Source organism: Equus quagga, chromosome 7 (genome assembly GCF_021613505.1).
Source record: "Equus quagga isolate Etosha38 chromosome 7, UCLA_HA_Equagga_1.0, whole genome shotgun sequence".
Classification (NCBI taxonomy): domain Eukaryota; kingdom Metazoa; phylum Chordata; class Mammalia; order Perissodactyla; family Equidae; genus Equus; species Equus quagga.
The window spans coordinates 66,055,735-66,069,983 of record NC_060273.1 but is presented as its reverse complement, the minus strand read 5'-3'; the positions used below and the strand labels follow the sequence as shown (position 1 = coordinate 66,069,983).

General features: G+C 42.8%; 1 protein-coding gene across 4 annotated transcripts in view; it reads right to left on the bottom strand.

Moving 5' to 3' along the window:
• Positions 1-2,192: 2,192 nt before the first annotated feature.
• GEMIN5 (gem nuclear organelle associated protein 5) overlaps positions 2,193-14,249 on the bottom strand; it is a 40,964-nt gene continuing 28,907 nt past the window's right edge. For all 4 annotated transcript variants that reach the window (XM_046667909.1, XM_046667910.1, XM_046667911.1 and 1 more), the window contains 7 exons: positions 10,056-10,175; positions 9,333-9,543; positions 7,517-7,768; positions 6,036-6,198; positions 4,905-5,406; positions 3,628-3,724; positions 2,193-2,777 (listed from right to left, as the gene is read on the bottom strand). In XM_046667909.1, the coding sequence (XP_046523865.1) occupies positions 2,610-2,777; positions 3,628-3,724; positions 4,905-5,406; positions 6,036-6,198; positions 7,517-7,768; positions 9,333-9,543; positions 10,056-10,175 (1,513 nt within the window). In that variant the 3' untranslated portion in view covers positions 2,193-2,609. The remainder of the gene's footprint in view (positions 2,778-3,627; positions 3,725-4,904; positions 5,407-6,035; positions 6,199-7,516; positions 7,769-9,332; positions 9,544-10,055; positions 10,176-14,249) is intronic.

Genomic DNA, 14,249 nt, shown 5'->3' with positions numbered 1-14,249 from the left:
TGAGTCCTTTCAGTCCATGCTATTAATGAGTATTCTTTCAATTTCCTAATTTATTCAGTCAGTAAGTTACCATTATGCACCTACTGGACAGTAAGTAGGTGTTAGAGAGAAAACAGCACATGGAAGACATCATCTCTACCCTCATAGGAGTTTACAATCTACCTGTGTTGCTAGACAGTAAATAATTCACAAAAATACAATCTGTGAACTATAAAGCACAGGACATATATGTCCTTGAAGTTGAGGTTCAGGGACAGTCTTTTTAGAGAAAGGACATTTATGCTGAGATCTAAGAGATGAATAAGTGTGGGCCAGGCAGAGGAACAACATGGGCAAAACCCGAGATGACAAGAGAAACTTGGTGGGTTCCAGCAGCTTAGAGACCAGTGTGGCTGGAATCTAGAAGCAAGGATGAGAGGGTCTGGATAGGACACCAAGAGGTAAAGGCTGGGATCAGGCAGGGCCTTATAAGCCACATTCAAGAGTATCCTTTTTCCAATAGCAATGGGAAACTACTGAAAGATCTTTTTAACAGGGAATTCACAAGATTTGATTTGCAATTTAAAATACTCATTGATGGATGAAGAATGGAGAATTACTAATAAGAGCAGATTCAGAGAGACATACTGGGAGAGGAGCGCAGTCATCTGGGTGAGGGGATGGTGGTGTGTATTAGAGATACAGTTACCGGTTAGAGAGAAAGCTACCTTGGATGAGGTAAAGGACGAAAACTAATTCTTCTGTTGCTTAGAGATATACCCTATCCACTCAGAAAGCCCGAGTCAACTCCACAGTGCTTTGGCTCCTTGTGGTCGTGATAATTAGGGAGATAGAAATGAAAACTATTCAAGTTAGAAAAGCTTGAGTACATAGTATTGGAAAAAGGAGTTCGAGAGGAAATGGAGTTGTCATTTCTGTCATCTTCTGCTATCATGTACTTTTATTGCTTAGTTGTCCAAGTAGTGATTCTTGTTCTTACCAAAGCAGTAACTGAGGAGTGTGCAGGATTCCTCCATCCAAAGGTGATGGTTGTGGTCAATTACAAAGAAGTTTAGAATTTCTAGTTTAATAATACTCCTCTTTACTCAAAGTGGAAAGGAATAAATATTTTTTCCATCTCTGCAAGTGAAGCATTTGTTCATTTTGGCAAAGACTGTAGAACTGATACACTTCTCAACTGAGCCATGCCCATTGAAATCTCTGCAACCAAGAAGACTGTCTAACCTTTAGTAAGAATGCATCTTCTTCCTTGAGTTCACTTAACTGTGTAAGGAACTATCAGGATATAAATTCTACAGTTATTTCCTTTTTTGGGTTTAGCATTTTAAAATTCCAAAGCTAAGTCTAATAAAACAAACCACCCAGTAAGTCAGATCTTTGAAAACTGCCTCTTAAAGTTTTTCCTTCCTAGAGAGTTCCTGTTAATGAATTTCATCATTGCTGCCCACGACAACCCCAACCCTAGTAAGTAACTGAAAAATAAACTGGACACTCAGCAGAAAGGCCTTCATAATGAACTTCGCAATGAATCCCAAAAGAAAACAGTTCAATTATTGGCGAAGAGTGTTCTCTCCCAACCCCACCCCAGACTGTCTGATTTTTATGTTCTAGCAACTGGGACATTACAGAAACATCTGTTCCTGACATTGTTCAACTATTTAAATAACCAAAGAGAAGAACAGACCTCAAGAGAATAATAGCTGGAGGGGTGTCTGGGGGTGGGGTGCGGGAAGAAGAGAATAAGGATTTATAATAGTATATAGCATCCCATCATGCAATGACCCAAAAGCTACATATGCAAAATTAGGACTATGCATTTTTCTTCAAAGATCATCTGTGGCTTTAATCTAATTTTCAAAGGGCCCTGTGATCCAAAAAAGATTAAGAACGACTGAAACAATAATTTCTTCCTGAACTATTTTGATCATCATTAATCATTTCTTATAAAACTGAAGGGATAAGATACGTTTGAGTTAGTTATTTGTTCTTCTAAAGCTTAGTGATTTGTCCAAATAAGCAATTACACGAAACAGTAAAACCAAACTTTTGACCTAACGTTCAGGCAGAGGGTAAAGAGTCCACATGATGGGTTGGGTGAGGCCTATTTCACATTCAAGCTCCAGTCGTTGAAAGAGTAGAGGGGGAGAGCACAAGTTAACAAAAACAATTTTAAAAAAAGATACCAATAGCCATAAAATGCAGCAGCTCTATCTTGAACAAGAACGACATGTTTATGATCAGGTGAAGCGTTTATAAAGGTAGCTTGTGTTTAAGAGCATAACACTTTGGGTGATTAAAAAAGCTTCTCCTCTTTGGGTGAAACCTGGCATAAGGCTTTAGAGATGACCTACATCACTCTGCAGGGGTTACTTCTGAATAACTGCTGCTGGCTTTTCATGATCTTTCCTCCAGAGGGAAACCACACGTCCAAAGTCAGATTCCACCGTGTCTAGGGGTAGAGTTGATTCAAACTTGAACTAGATTTGTATTATTTGGATCACTGCAAAACCTCTAGGGATCAGAGTGAATGTCTGGCGAGGTGTAACTGCAGAGACGAAAGGTGTCAAACAGTTTGAATTTGGCACAATTTCTTGAAGGTCCTTGAAAGTTCACGTGCAGAAGGCCTGGCAGTGTCTCTTGTAAACTTTAGTGCTGCCGTATTTCTGAAGGAGCGCTTGGGCCTGTTGCTGCACTTCCTGGGGGACACGGCCAGGACGCTGGGACCCGATGTGAAGCAGGACGAGGCAGCACTCCAGCACGTCTGGGAAGGGCCAGGTCTGAAAGATGACATGAGGATGAACATGGAAGCATTTCCAAAAGAGCCACAAACCCCTGCACAGAAGGTACCAGTGACTCAAGTCTCATCTACTGACACTTCTCAGGCAGGGCTGAGCCATTTCCCTCATAAGGCAATGACCTGCTCTTCATCAGTTACTCTAAGGAGAGATGACACACAAAACTGGGATGGCTGGGCCGGCCTGGTGGCTGAGTGGTTAAAGTTCTGAGCATTCTGCTTCAGTGGCCCAGGTTTGTGGGTTCGTATCTCAGGCATGGACCTGCTCCACTCATCAGCCATGTTGTGGAGGCATCCCACATACAAAATAGAGGAAGACTGGCACAGATGTTAGCTCAGGGCCAGTCTTCCTAAGCAAAAAGAGGAGGATTGGCAGCAGATGTTAGCTCAGGGCTAATCTTCCTCAAAAAAAAAAAAAAACAAAAACAAAACCCAAAAAACCATAACTGGGATGTCCTTCTCAAATGATACAATCTTTTTCTAGAGGTTTACTCAAATTAATTCAAAACATGATGCTTCTATTACTACTAGGGCCACATCCAAATTCACCTATTCATATGTAAGCTATCAAATACATGGTACTTTACCTCTCAATTACAAAATGTGTTAGATTTCTCTGAAGACTGAGGTATAAAATTGGTTGTGTTAATAATTCTACTCACACAGAACATTGTAGCTAACAAAGGCAATTGGATCCTAAATGGTTAAGCACATACAAATGTGCAAAGATTTCAGAAACTGAACAGAGAAGTAGATGACCTTAATCAATGTGGTTTAATCAACTGATAATACAAAAAGTAATGTTTCTCCAAATGAACTGCTATAAATCTTACCTTAATGCTCTCAGGAAACTTAGCTATTCTCTCATTCGCCTCTGTAAGCCTTCTGGTTAATTCAGGCAGAGAAACTTGCTCATTTTTTTCTTCTTTACTAGTAATAATAATAGTGAAAAAAGTACAAGTCATATGTCTTGCCTGGGTAACTTTTAACTTTATTATCTATAAATAAACTTCCTTTGTCACCTAGATCTCTCTCTCCCATCATTAAATACAAAGGTCAAGAGAAGGCCATTTAACGTGATGTGATATAAAGTTTTCAAGATGCAGTATTACTCCTCTCCATTTTCCAAATCCCCACTTCTTGGACCCACAGCTCTAATGAAAACTGTGGAGCTTTACGGGACTCAACCTGCAGCTCAGGACAGGAGGGGCTGGCTTTGTCTGGGCAACGGGTGGACAGAGGTGGGGCTCCTAACCATGGGGGTCTGGATACACATTTTCCTGGCGAGTGTCTTTAGCTTCTCCAAAGGGTCCTGTGATCCAAAGGTTAAGAGCTGCTGGGTTTCAGAAATTTTTAGTATTTTTCTTGTTACTAAAATTCTGACTCAAGATTTCAATGGGAATATTTCTAGAGTACAAATATAAGGGCTTCAAAGCGTCTTAATTTTAATTTTTAGACTTAGTAATAATAGCTGTAAGTTTATTGACTGTACTAGTTACTACATTTTAGGCCCTGTGCTGGGGGACATAACCAAGGTAAAAGGCACTCAACACAGTAACCAATCAGTAATGTTAATCACCGCGAATGCCCACAGCAGAGCGCCCTGTAATAACTCGAGGGGCGCAGTGATTGGCTCCTGTTAGCCAGTGAGTCCCTATTTTCAATGGAAGTGATCAGGATGCTACAGCATTCCGATCATCTGAGATTTTTCTCAGTTTAGTGTACAGTTTTGTACACTACCCCTTTGTGTATTTTCTGTGATAGTACAGAAAAATGAAAAAAACAATGGTTTTCATTAATGATGCAATAATGCAACTCCCCATTTTATATAATTGAGTTTTTGGAAAATTACTTATTGCCCAATGGCAGGGTTTTATTGTACTGTTGTTATTAACAATATTTGTGATTTCACTCCCAATTACAGATGAGGGAACTAAAGCTCAGAGACATTAAGAATCTTGCCTGAGGTTGCTCAGCAGAGGCAGGATTAGAACCCACGTCTGATTCCAAACCCTGTGCCCACATTCTGCTCTTTCCAAGTGACCTGAGCACATGAGAATCCAGCAGGGTATTTTTAATTCCGTCTTGTGTTGAGTGACTCAGTACTCACCACTGGCTCTGAGGACTGGAGAGGGACTGTTCTGCTTCTTGTCCGGGTTCATTCTTATCAGGACCATTCGCTGTGGATTTACCAAGTTGACTCTTCTGGTGTTGGCGGATCAGTTCTGCCAAGGTCTCCTGGACTTCTGCAACGGTTCTCTGTGCGTTTTGGAAACTGGCGTGCTTTTCTGAAAAGAGCTCCTTACAAGCGTTCAGTATTTGCTCATTTTCTTCTGTGAGTTCCACATCTGGTGCTGGGGGCCTGCTTGGCTCTGCCTGAGCTTTCGGGTCAGTTTCTTTAGGGTTGGCATCAGCCAACTGCTGGCTTTGCTCAACAGAGGCCATCCTTCCGTCAGCAGCCCTGACCCAGACACTGGGTTTGGGGCAGGGCCTGGAGAGAGACCACCAGAATTCATACAGACGTCCATAAATAAAAAAGGCCTCCAAGCTTTTGAAAGCTGGTGTGGCGGCGGACTGACAGTCACTCAGTTTGTCTCTTAGGGGGTCACAGCCTAGAAGAAAAAGAAAAGGATTTAGGGTTGTGTATTTCTTTATCTGCCAGAAAGCTAGCTTCCTGTCTACCTGTTGTTTCCTATCACCCGAGAGCCAGACCCCAAGAAAAAGGAGAGCAGTGATCCATGGGACCACATGCTTCCCACCAACAGTCAACCAGAGCTAAACATTTCCTGGTTTAGGACAATGTTCTTGTTCCTACAGGCTACGAGTCCTTCCAAGCATGACAGAAAAAGTATTCCATCTGTCCCACTCAAGGCTCTTGGGTAAGATCCCACTGTGCCTCTGAAAAATCAGTGACTCATTATGCAGCTCAAGAAACGTCGCTCTTTTTGCTGTGCTTCTGTTCTTCTAACTTGTGAACACACTGCTGTTTCTCTTTCTTTAACTGTGTGTAGAAAAGCTATATCCGAGGTGGGAAGGCAGGCAGGGCCAGGTGAAGGAGAAGAGCTCAGTCATTCTGGCTGCCTCTTAGGAGCCTGGGTAAGAGAATTCAAACTTTCTACTAAATGGCGCAACTGGCCCATTCCTGTCTTTCGATAACCTGTGCACCGCTGGTGCCACACCGTCGGTGGTAGTTCTGTCATCCCTTAGTGTGCGTGTCCCAGCAGAGGTGGGGGTCATTTACCCTCGGGAAGAAAGGCTGCGTGCACTTCTTGCATGATGGTGAAGTTTCCCGAGTCGTAGCTCCGGACCACAGCCCGAAGCAGCGCTTCCACTGCCGCGTCCCAGGAGGCCATCTGCTGGCTCAGCACAGCCAAGGTCAGGTCATGGCACATGTGAAGCAGGAGCTGGAGGGAGGAGCCAGAGTCTCAGTTAAACATCCTCCCACACCAAGCACTGGGATGACACCAGAACTGTTCCTAACTGCACTTGGAAAGTAGACGCAGTCCACACTTAAGAAAGTCCTCCTACCTCCACCGCCATGTTTGCTTCCCCATCCAGAACTTTCCTACCTAGTTGCTCAGCAACATATACTGTCTGGTGTTAGTCTGTCCATGCTAAGACACAGAACATTTCCATTGTCAAATAGTCCTGTGCGCCCCTTGGCAGTCACTCCCTTCTCCCCGCCCCCTAGCAACCACTGATCTGTTTTGTGCCAATATAATTTTGTTTTTTCTAGAATTCATATAAATGGAACCCTAGAGTACACAGTCTTTTGTGTCTTAGTTCTTTCACTTAACATAATGCTTTTGAGATTCCCTGATTTTATTTGTGCATCAGTAATGGGTTCCTTTTTATTGCTGCATAGTATAGTATTCCACCGTATGGATACACCTGTTTGTATATTCATTCACCAACTAATGGACATTTGGGTTATTTACAGTTTTTGGCTATCGTGAACCAAGCCGCTATGAACATTGTGTACAAGTCTGTGTGAACACTTAATTTCATTTCTTTTAGTGAAAAATCTAGGCAGTGGGATTTCTGGGTCATGGGGCATGTGTATGTTTAACTACAAGACACTACCAAACTGTTTTCCAAAGGGCTTTACCATTTGAAGACATCTTGTTCCTCAAAAATATAATAATAACGTCTCCCCATTTGCAAAAGACAGAGTAGATAAATTGAGGTGTATTCACAAGATGGCTGTAGCAGCTGTAATGTCTCTGCATCAACATGCTTAGATTTTATCAACAGTGGTCACTGAAATGAGCAAGTCAAAAAATAAAAGATATGGTCTCACAGAGAGGCTGCCTCTAGTGAGCGAGGGAAGGGCAAGGGGTCTGAGGAAGGGAACATGAAGGACGTCAACTTAACTGTATTTCTTTTACCAAAAACCAAAAGAATACACAAAACCAAAAAACTCTACGAAGCAAAAACGACAAAATGTGAACATCTGTTAATTCTGGTTGATGGATATTTATAATTCTCTGTGCCTTTCTCTATTTTTAGACTTTTTTCTTTTAAAAGGGAATATTGATCTAAGACCAACTTCAAAGCTAAAGGGCTTTAATTAGTCTGAAGGGATCCTTCCAGCTTGGGGGCCTGCCTTAGTCTTTTCTGAAATGCAAACTGGCATTCTATTTGTTTCCTTATTATACTAGATGTGGATTAAGGAAGTCTTAATACTGAGGAATTAATACCAAAAGCTTACGAAGGGGGTACCTGTTTGGAGGGAGTGTTATTTGTAGCAGACGGGTACTTGATATTTTGCAGCTGCTGGAACGCTGTCTGATACTGCTGCGGGGTGTCCAGGCTGAAGGCGCTCTTCCACACCGCAGTCACCCTCTCCACGAAGGGCCCTTCGATGCTCGTGGCCCACGCATTGTGAGAGGGGGGGCTTCTGCCCTCTGGAAGCTGCTTTTCCTCCAGGTGCTGGGACAGTAGCTCAAGAAGGCAAAACACCAGCCTCTGACCCTGGAACCCAACAACACAGGAGAGGAACCGTCATGCAGGGGAAGTGCTGGAATATCTAGAGCTTTCCCCAGTTTCTCAGAGTAGCCGCCCTTTGCATCTGCAGCAAACCCCTCCAGTGGGCTGCCTGCCCAGTGTGAGTCATATGCGAGGGGGAAAAAGAGGTGACTTAATCGACAGTTTCTCTCTTTTGGGGGAATTCCTACCCATAGCCCTGGGAGCCCAAGCAACCATTTTAATACAACAGCCCTACTATTGCAACCCCAACTATAGCCCTATCGATTGCAATTTAAGCCACATACAGGTCAGCCACCTGAGACTTGTGGCCCAGTTAGAGAAAAGACAGGTTGGGCTCATCCAGTTCTTTCCCCAGTCCAAACTTTAGATTAAGGAATACAAAAGTAAAGCGTAATGGGCAGAAGGTGCTGGAGCAGACAAGCTGTGTAGATCTAAGGTTTGGGGCAGTGGTTAGGGGATATGTCCAAGTAGGTTTCACAGATAAGTCAGTTGGAAGAGAAGAGAACAGAGGCACAGAGAAGAAGCCTTGAAAAATCTTTGTTTTTGCTAGATTTTCTTTTGCCATGAGATTCCTTGTGTACCATAGAATAATATTTTCTCCACTAAGCCTGTGAAGGTCTCTTTTCCATACAGCCAAAACAGCCTTATCAGAACAACATTTAGCATAAACTTTTGGGTTTTCTTGCTCTGTGTAGGATGGTGTTTAAGAGAAAAAAAGAAATGCTAAACAGCCATTCTGGCAAGTTTTTGGTTGCGAATAAACAAAAAAATTTCTAGATTCGGTCATTTTATAAATAATATACCAAGTGACACTGTCTTTGAGGGTGTACTACTGTGTCTCCATTTTTATTTTGCAGTGCCCAGAAAGCTCCCTCCTGACCTAGCACTTTTCTTGGGATCTGAATATTCACCTAGGAACTGTCTTTGGGCCCAGTTACTCCACCAGGAAAAGAGGAACTGAAAAAAAGTTCATGTTAGTATCTCACCAGCCAAAGTGGTCTAAAATGGACCAAATGTTTACGTGTTTTGGAAACTAGATGGGAGTTTTTAAAGTAATCTCAATTTTGATGTGTCAAAAAAGGCAGTGGTAAGTTACTCATTTTTGAACAAATGGGAACAAAACATTTACCAAACATTTTGATTTCACCACACTTCTTTATGGCTTACAGCTGCAGAGGGGTGCCAGAGGCAGAGCACCGTGATTTCTGATAGGGGCCACTCCATCTCCCTTTTCACTGATGTGCTGATGGCATCAGTGAAGAAACACTACACTGCCAGCCCTGGGGCTGAGCTGACTGAAGTCTATTCAAAGATGTTGTATAACAGACTGATCAGCAATGGGAATTACTGTGAATGACCACATTCTCTCACTCTGAATACGGCAACTGACAAGCCAGGGTACCTCAGTGGGCTCGTAGGGCTGGACACTTGTAAGGATACCTCCCGAATTGGTACAGGTTGTGCAGCTAGGTTACTCACTTGGAATTTGACTAGAAGAAGATTTGGGGCCCTTCCCCTTAAATACCAGGAGATACACCAATAGACTGACCTTTAGACTTGCATGGAGTTGCAGGGCTTCCTGGGCCCCCACCCAGTTCCTGGCCAGAAGCAGCTCCTGGGCACATCTGAGAGCCAGGGAAGAAGACAACTCATTCTCGCCTACGATCGAAGCCAACTCTGCAGCCGTTCTAAGTGATGCTGTATCTCCCTTTTTGGCCAAAACTTTGGCGGCATCGTAAGCAGAAGTGGCCCCTAAATAGCTACAATACAAAAGAAAACTCAAACAAAGTGTCATAAACAGACCCCTACTCCCACTCCCCAGAGGGCTGGATCACTTCTTTCTGTCCGCTTTGCCTCACGTGCCTTCCTGTGGTCCCAGGTGTGTCACTGCCTCTGGCTGTTCCTGTAAAGGCTGAGGCCATCGCAGCACAGAGAAGGAGTGACAACACCAGACTAGGTAAGGACACAAAGGATCCTCAACATGTGCTGAACTGAACCCAAGCAGAGGATTCATTCCCTCCCATTTTCCTTAGTTGATGATACATCATTAGAAAAAGGTGTCATTTCTGAGTCTGCTACTGAGGTTTCTTGAATAGTTATGGTGATTTATATAATGACCAAGGAGGTAGGTCCTGCTGAGTCTTAGGAAGCTGGGTTTAATAAACACATGCTTTCTAACTTTCTAGTCACTTTACTTCCACCTCTGAACTTACTACTTTTATTCTTGTCCTGCTCTTCTGTTTGCGTGCACTCCTGTTCCCCTCAGGCTTACCATTTGGCTGCTACGGCATAATGGCCATCTTTTTCGAGGATGGCTCCCCAGCTGAGGTACAGGTCCTTCAGGATCGGGTCCTCTGGGCGCAGCCGGGCCTTGGCAACCGCAATGGCCTCCCTACAGGCAAGAACAGATAATTAGCTGATCTGAAAAGACTCCTCTCTAAGAGGCCCTAGGAGGGGCTGCAAGATAGGATAACTTGGGCCAGCCTGGTGGCACAACGGTTAAGTTCGCACATTTTGCTTTGGTGGCCCGGGGTTTGCCGGTTCGGATCCCGGGTGCGGACATGGCACCGCTTGGCACACCATGCTGTGGTAGGCGTCCCACATATAAAGTAGAGGAAGATGGGCACGGATGTTAGCTCAGGGCCAGTCTTCCTCAGCAAAAAGAGGAGGATTGGCAGCAGTTAGCTCAGCGTTAATCTTCCTCAAAAAAAAAAATGGTAGAACAACTTGTCCCTTCTGTGCTGTTTATGTTGTTCCCACTTCCTATAAAAAACTGTATTCTTGCATTACATGGGAAGTTAAAATTGCATGCTGAACTCAATTCTTCACCTAGGACAGCAGTTCTTAAAGTGTGGTCTGTGGATTCCCAGGGGGCTCATGAGGTCAAAACTGTTTTCATAATAAAACTAAGAGGTTATTTGCCTTTTCTTAGTGGGTTGACATTTGCCCTCATTGTGCAGAAGCAATGCTGGGTGACTGCTAGCACCTGTGCAAAAGCAGGTGGCGGCCCTTGTAGTTAAAAAAAAGAAGGCAAATGCCCTTAATGAAACAATAAAAATGATCCATTTTACTAAATCCCTCAAGTGCATGTCTTTAATACCCTTGTGACAGAATGGGAAGAACATTTTGTGTTCTCTGCTGCACTCCCAAGTACTATGGTCATCTCTAGGAAAAACCTGTACAAACGAACCGCAAGCTGAACTAGCTGCCTTTTTTTTCTTGGAACCTCATTACTTCTTCAAAGGATAACAAACAACAAATGATAGTTATTCAGTGTTGGCAGATGTTTTCTCAAAAATAAACAAAGTGAGGCTGTTATTTCACAGAAACCAACCAACAGTATTGTTGCCCATGATAAAATTTAAGTTTTCAAGTGAAAATTAGAATTTTAGAAACCCTGTGCCTGCCACTGTGAGCTTGACAGCGTCCCCAAAGCTAAAGACTTTTCTGATGAGACTGACAGTGCTACTAAAGAAAATTCTTTTTGGGGGGCGGGGGGAAGATTGGCCCTGAGCTAACATCTGCTGCCAATCCTCCTCTGTTTGCTGAGGAAGACTGGCCCTGAGCTAACATCTGTGCCCATCTTCCTCTACTTTATATGTGGGATGCCTGCCACAGCATGGCTTGATAAGCTGCACATAGGTCCATGACCAGGATCTGAACCGGTGAACCCCAGACTGCCGAAGTGGAGCGTGCAAACTTAACCACTATGCCATTGGGCCAGCCCCAGAAAGTGATATTTTTTGATATTTTATAATGAAATGTGTTAACATTTGGAGGACTTGTATAATTCTGTGAACTAATATTTTCGAAATGACATACAACTTCTGACTACAGCCAACATAAAGTTGTAGGTGGAATAAAAGTGTTTTAGAATAAGGTGATCTAGGTAGAGCAATAGTTAAGAAGTATTTTGAGGGATGGCCCCGTGGCCGAGTGGTTAAGTTTGCGTGCTCCGCTGCAGGCGGCCCAGTGCTTCGTTGGTTCGAATCCTGGGCGTGGACATGGCACTGCTCATCAAACCACGCTGAGGCAGTGTCCCACATGCCACAACTAGAATGACCCACAACGAAGAATATACAACTATGTACCGGGGGGCTTTGGGGAGAAAAAGGAAAAAAAATACAATCTTAAAAAAAAAAAAGATTTAAAAAAGAAGTTATTTTGAGACCTCAGCTTCCAGCCATGACGGAGTAATAGGGACCAGACTTACTCTCCTGCCAGAAAACTAAAGAACTGGACAAAATATGTCTGAAACAACTGTTTTCAGACACTGGACACCACGGAGCACAGGACGGTGATCTTGGAGAGAAGGGAACCAATGATGTGAGCTCTCTCACGGCGTTCCTAAAGCCATTTTCCTATGGGAAACCCCAGCAGAGCCTCAGCAGTCTCACTGAGCTGAGAGACAACACAATTAGAATTTGAGCGGCAGGATGCTAGGAAGGAAGCAGCTGTCCAGAGAAAGATCTCCAGAACTCTGCTTGGAGAGCCTGTTGAGTCTTTGGCTAAACGCAAAGCCATGCGTGTGTAGGAAACTCTTTAAGGCTGGACAAACAACAGTCAGGGAACTATCAGCTGAATAATTCTCAGAGCTCACTCAGTGCTTGGGGACTTTTGAGTTTTGTCCAGCCAGACATTTGAATTCTCATTTGTTGAATATGTGAGGCATTCAGTAAAGACACCAGAAAGTAGGAGGGCAAACTAATTCTAGAATATCGACTTCTCTAACCCTGCCCTAAGAAAGCTTAAAAATAAGCCATGAAAATATCTAGCTGGTCCACAAGTAACTTCACTGACTGTCAAAACTGAGTCCAACACTCTGTAAAGGAAGACAACCCAAAACAGGACAAACCAAAAGAAAGGCTCACCAAAGCCATCACATCAAATGGCTGAAAATCAGTGGAGAAAGTCCTAAAACAGGCAGAGAAAGACACAGTTCCCATGTAACAAAGATAAGAATAAATGCAGTGGTCAAGTCAAAAACAATGTAAGCCAAGAGAAAATGGAATGACATCTTTGAGGCGATAAAAGACAAGAACGTCCCATCTAGAATTCTCCCCTCAGTGAAAGAAGCTTTAAAACCAAGGCAAAATTAGGGACTTATAAACAAACAAAAGTTGGTAGAATTTGTCACTACAAGAACCACACTAAAAAAATGTTGAAGTTCTTCAGGTGAAGAAGAAACGGATAGCAACCAGAAACTTGGATCTACATAAGAGAATGAAAAGTGCTGGAAATAAGACGAATGTGGGCAAATATAAAAAATGTTTAAAAATTATTTTAAACATTTTTTAAGAAGATGATTGTTTAAAGCAAAAATTGTGATAGTGTAATGTGGGGTTATAACATGTCAAATATATGGCAACAAAAGCAGAAAGGATAGGAGGAAGGAAAGAAGTAAGATGGGATATACAAGAAGTGGTACAATATTATTATTTTTTCCTCTTCTTCTCCTCAAAGCCCCCCAGTACATAGTTGTATATTCTAGTTGTGGGTCCTTCTGGTTGTGCTATGTGGGACACCACCTCAGCATGGCTTGATGAGTGGTGCCGTGTCTGTACCCAGGATATGAACCGGCGAAACCTTTGGCTCCCAAAGCAGAGTGTGTGAACTTAACCACTTGGTCTTGGGGCTGGCCCTGATACAGTATTATTTGAAGATAAATTGTGATAAATTAAAAATGCTCATAATAAACCCTACAGTAACCATAAAAAAAAAACCTACAGAGGAATATAGCTCATAGGCCGGTATTAGAGATAAAGAAAATATTCAGTTGATCCAAAAGAAAGCATGAAAAAAAGAAATGAACAATTACAGATAGGACAAATAGCAAGATGGTAGATTTAAATCAATCATACCAACATATACATTAAATATAAATGGTCTAAACACTCCAACTAAAAGGCAGAAACTGGGGCTGGCCCCATGTGGTTAAAAGTTCTGTGTGCTCCACTTTGGTGGCCCAGGTTTGCAGGTTCTGATCCTGGGCGTGGACCTACTCCACTGATCAGCCATGCTGTGGAGGCATTCCACACACAAAATAGAGGAAGACTGACACACATGTTATCTCAGGGCGAATCTTTCTCACCAAAAAAAAAAACCCCCAAAAGCCATATAAAAGGTAGAGACTGTCAGCCTGGATAAAACAAGACCAAACTGTATGCTGTCTCCAAGAAACAGTCAGCTCCCTTTGTTTGTCAGTACTTAGGTATGTATCATAGTGAAAGAATAATAACTTGGATAGGAAGGATTCACACCAATCTCAGGAGAGTGGTTACTTCTAGAGAACGTATGAAGACAGAATTGGGGAAAGGCAATTCAACTAAATCTGGAATAATGTTATTTTTAAAATAACTGGGGGCACACAGCTTTTGGGGTGGCTGGCAAGATTCTGTCTCTTTGTCTTATGCTGTTTTCTCTATTTGTGTTAGTATTTAAAACACAAGTTTCAAAAAAGATCAGT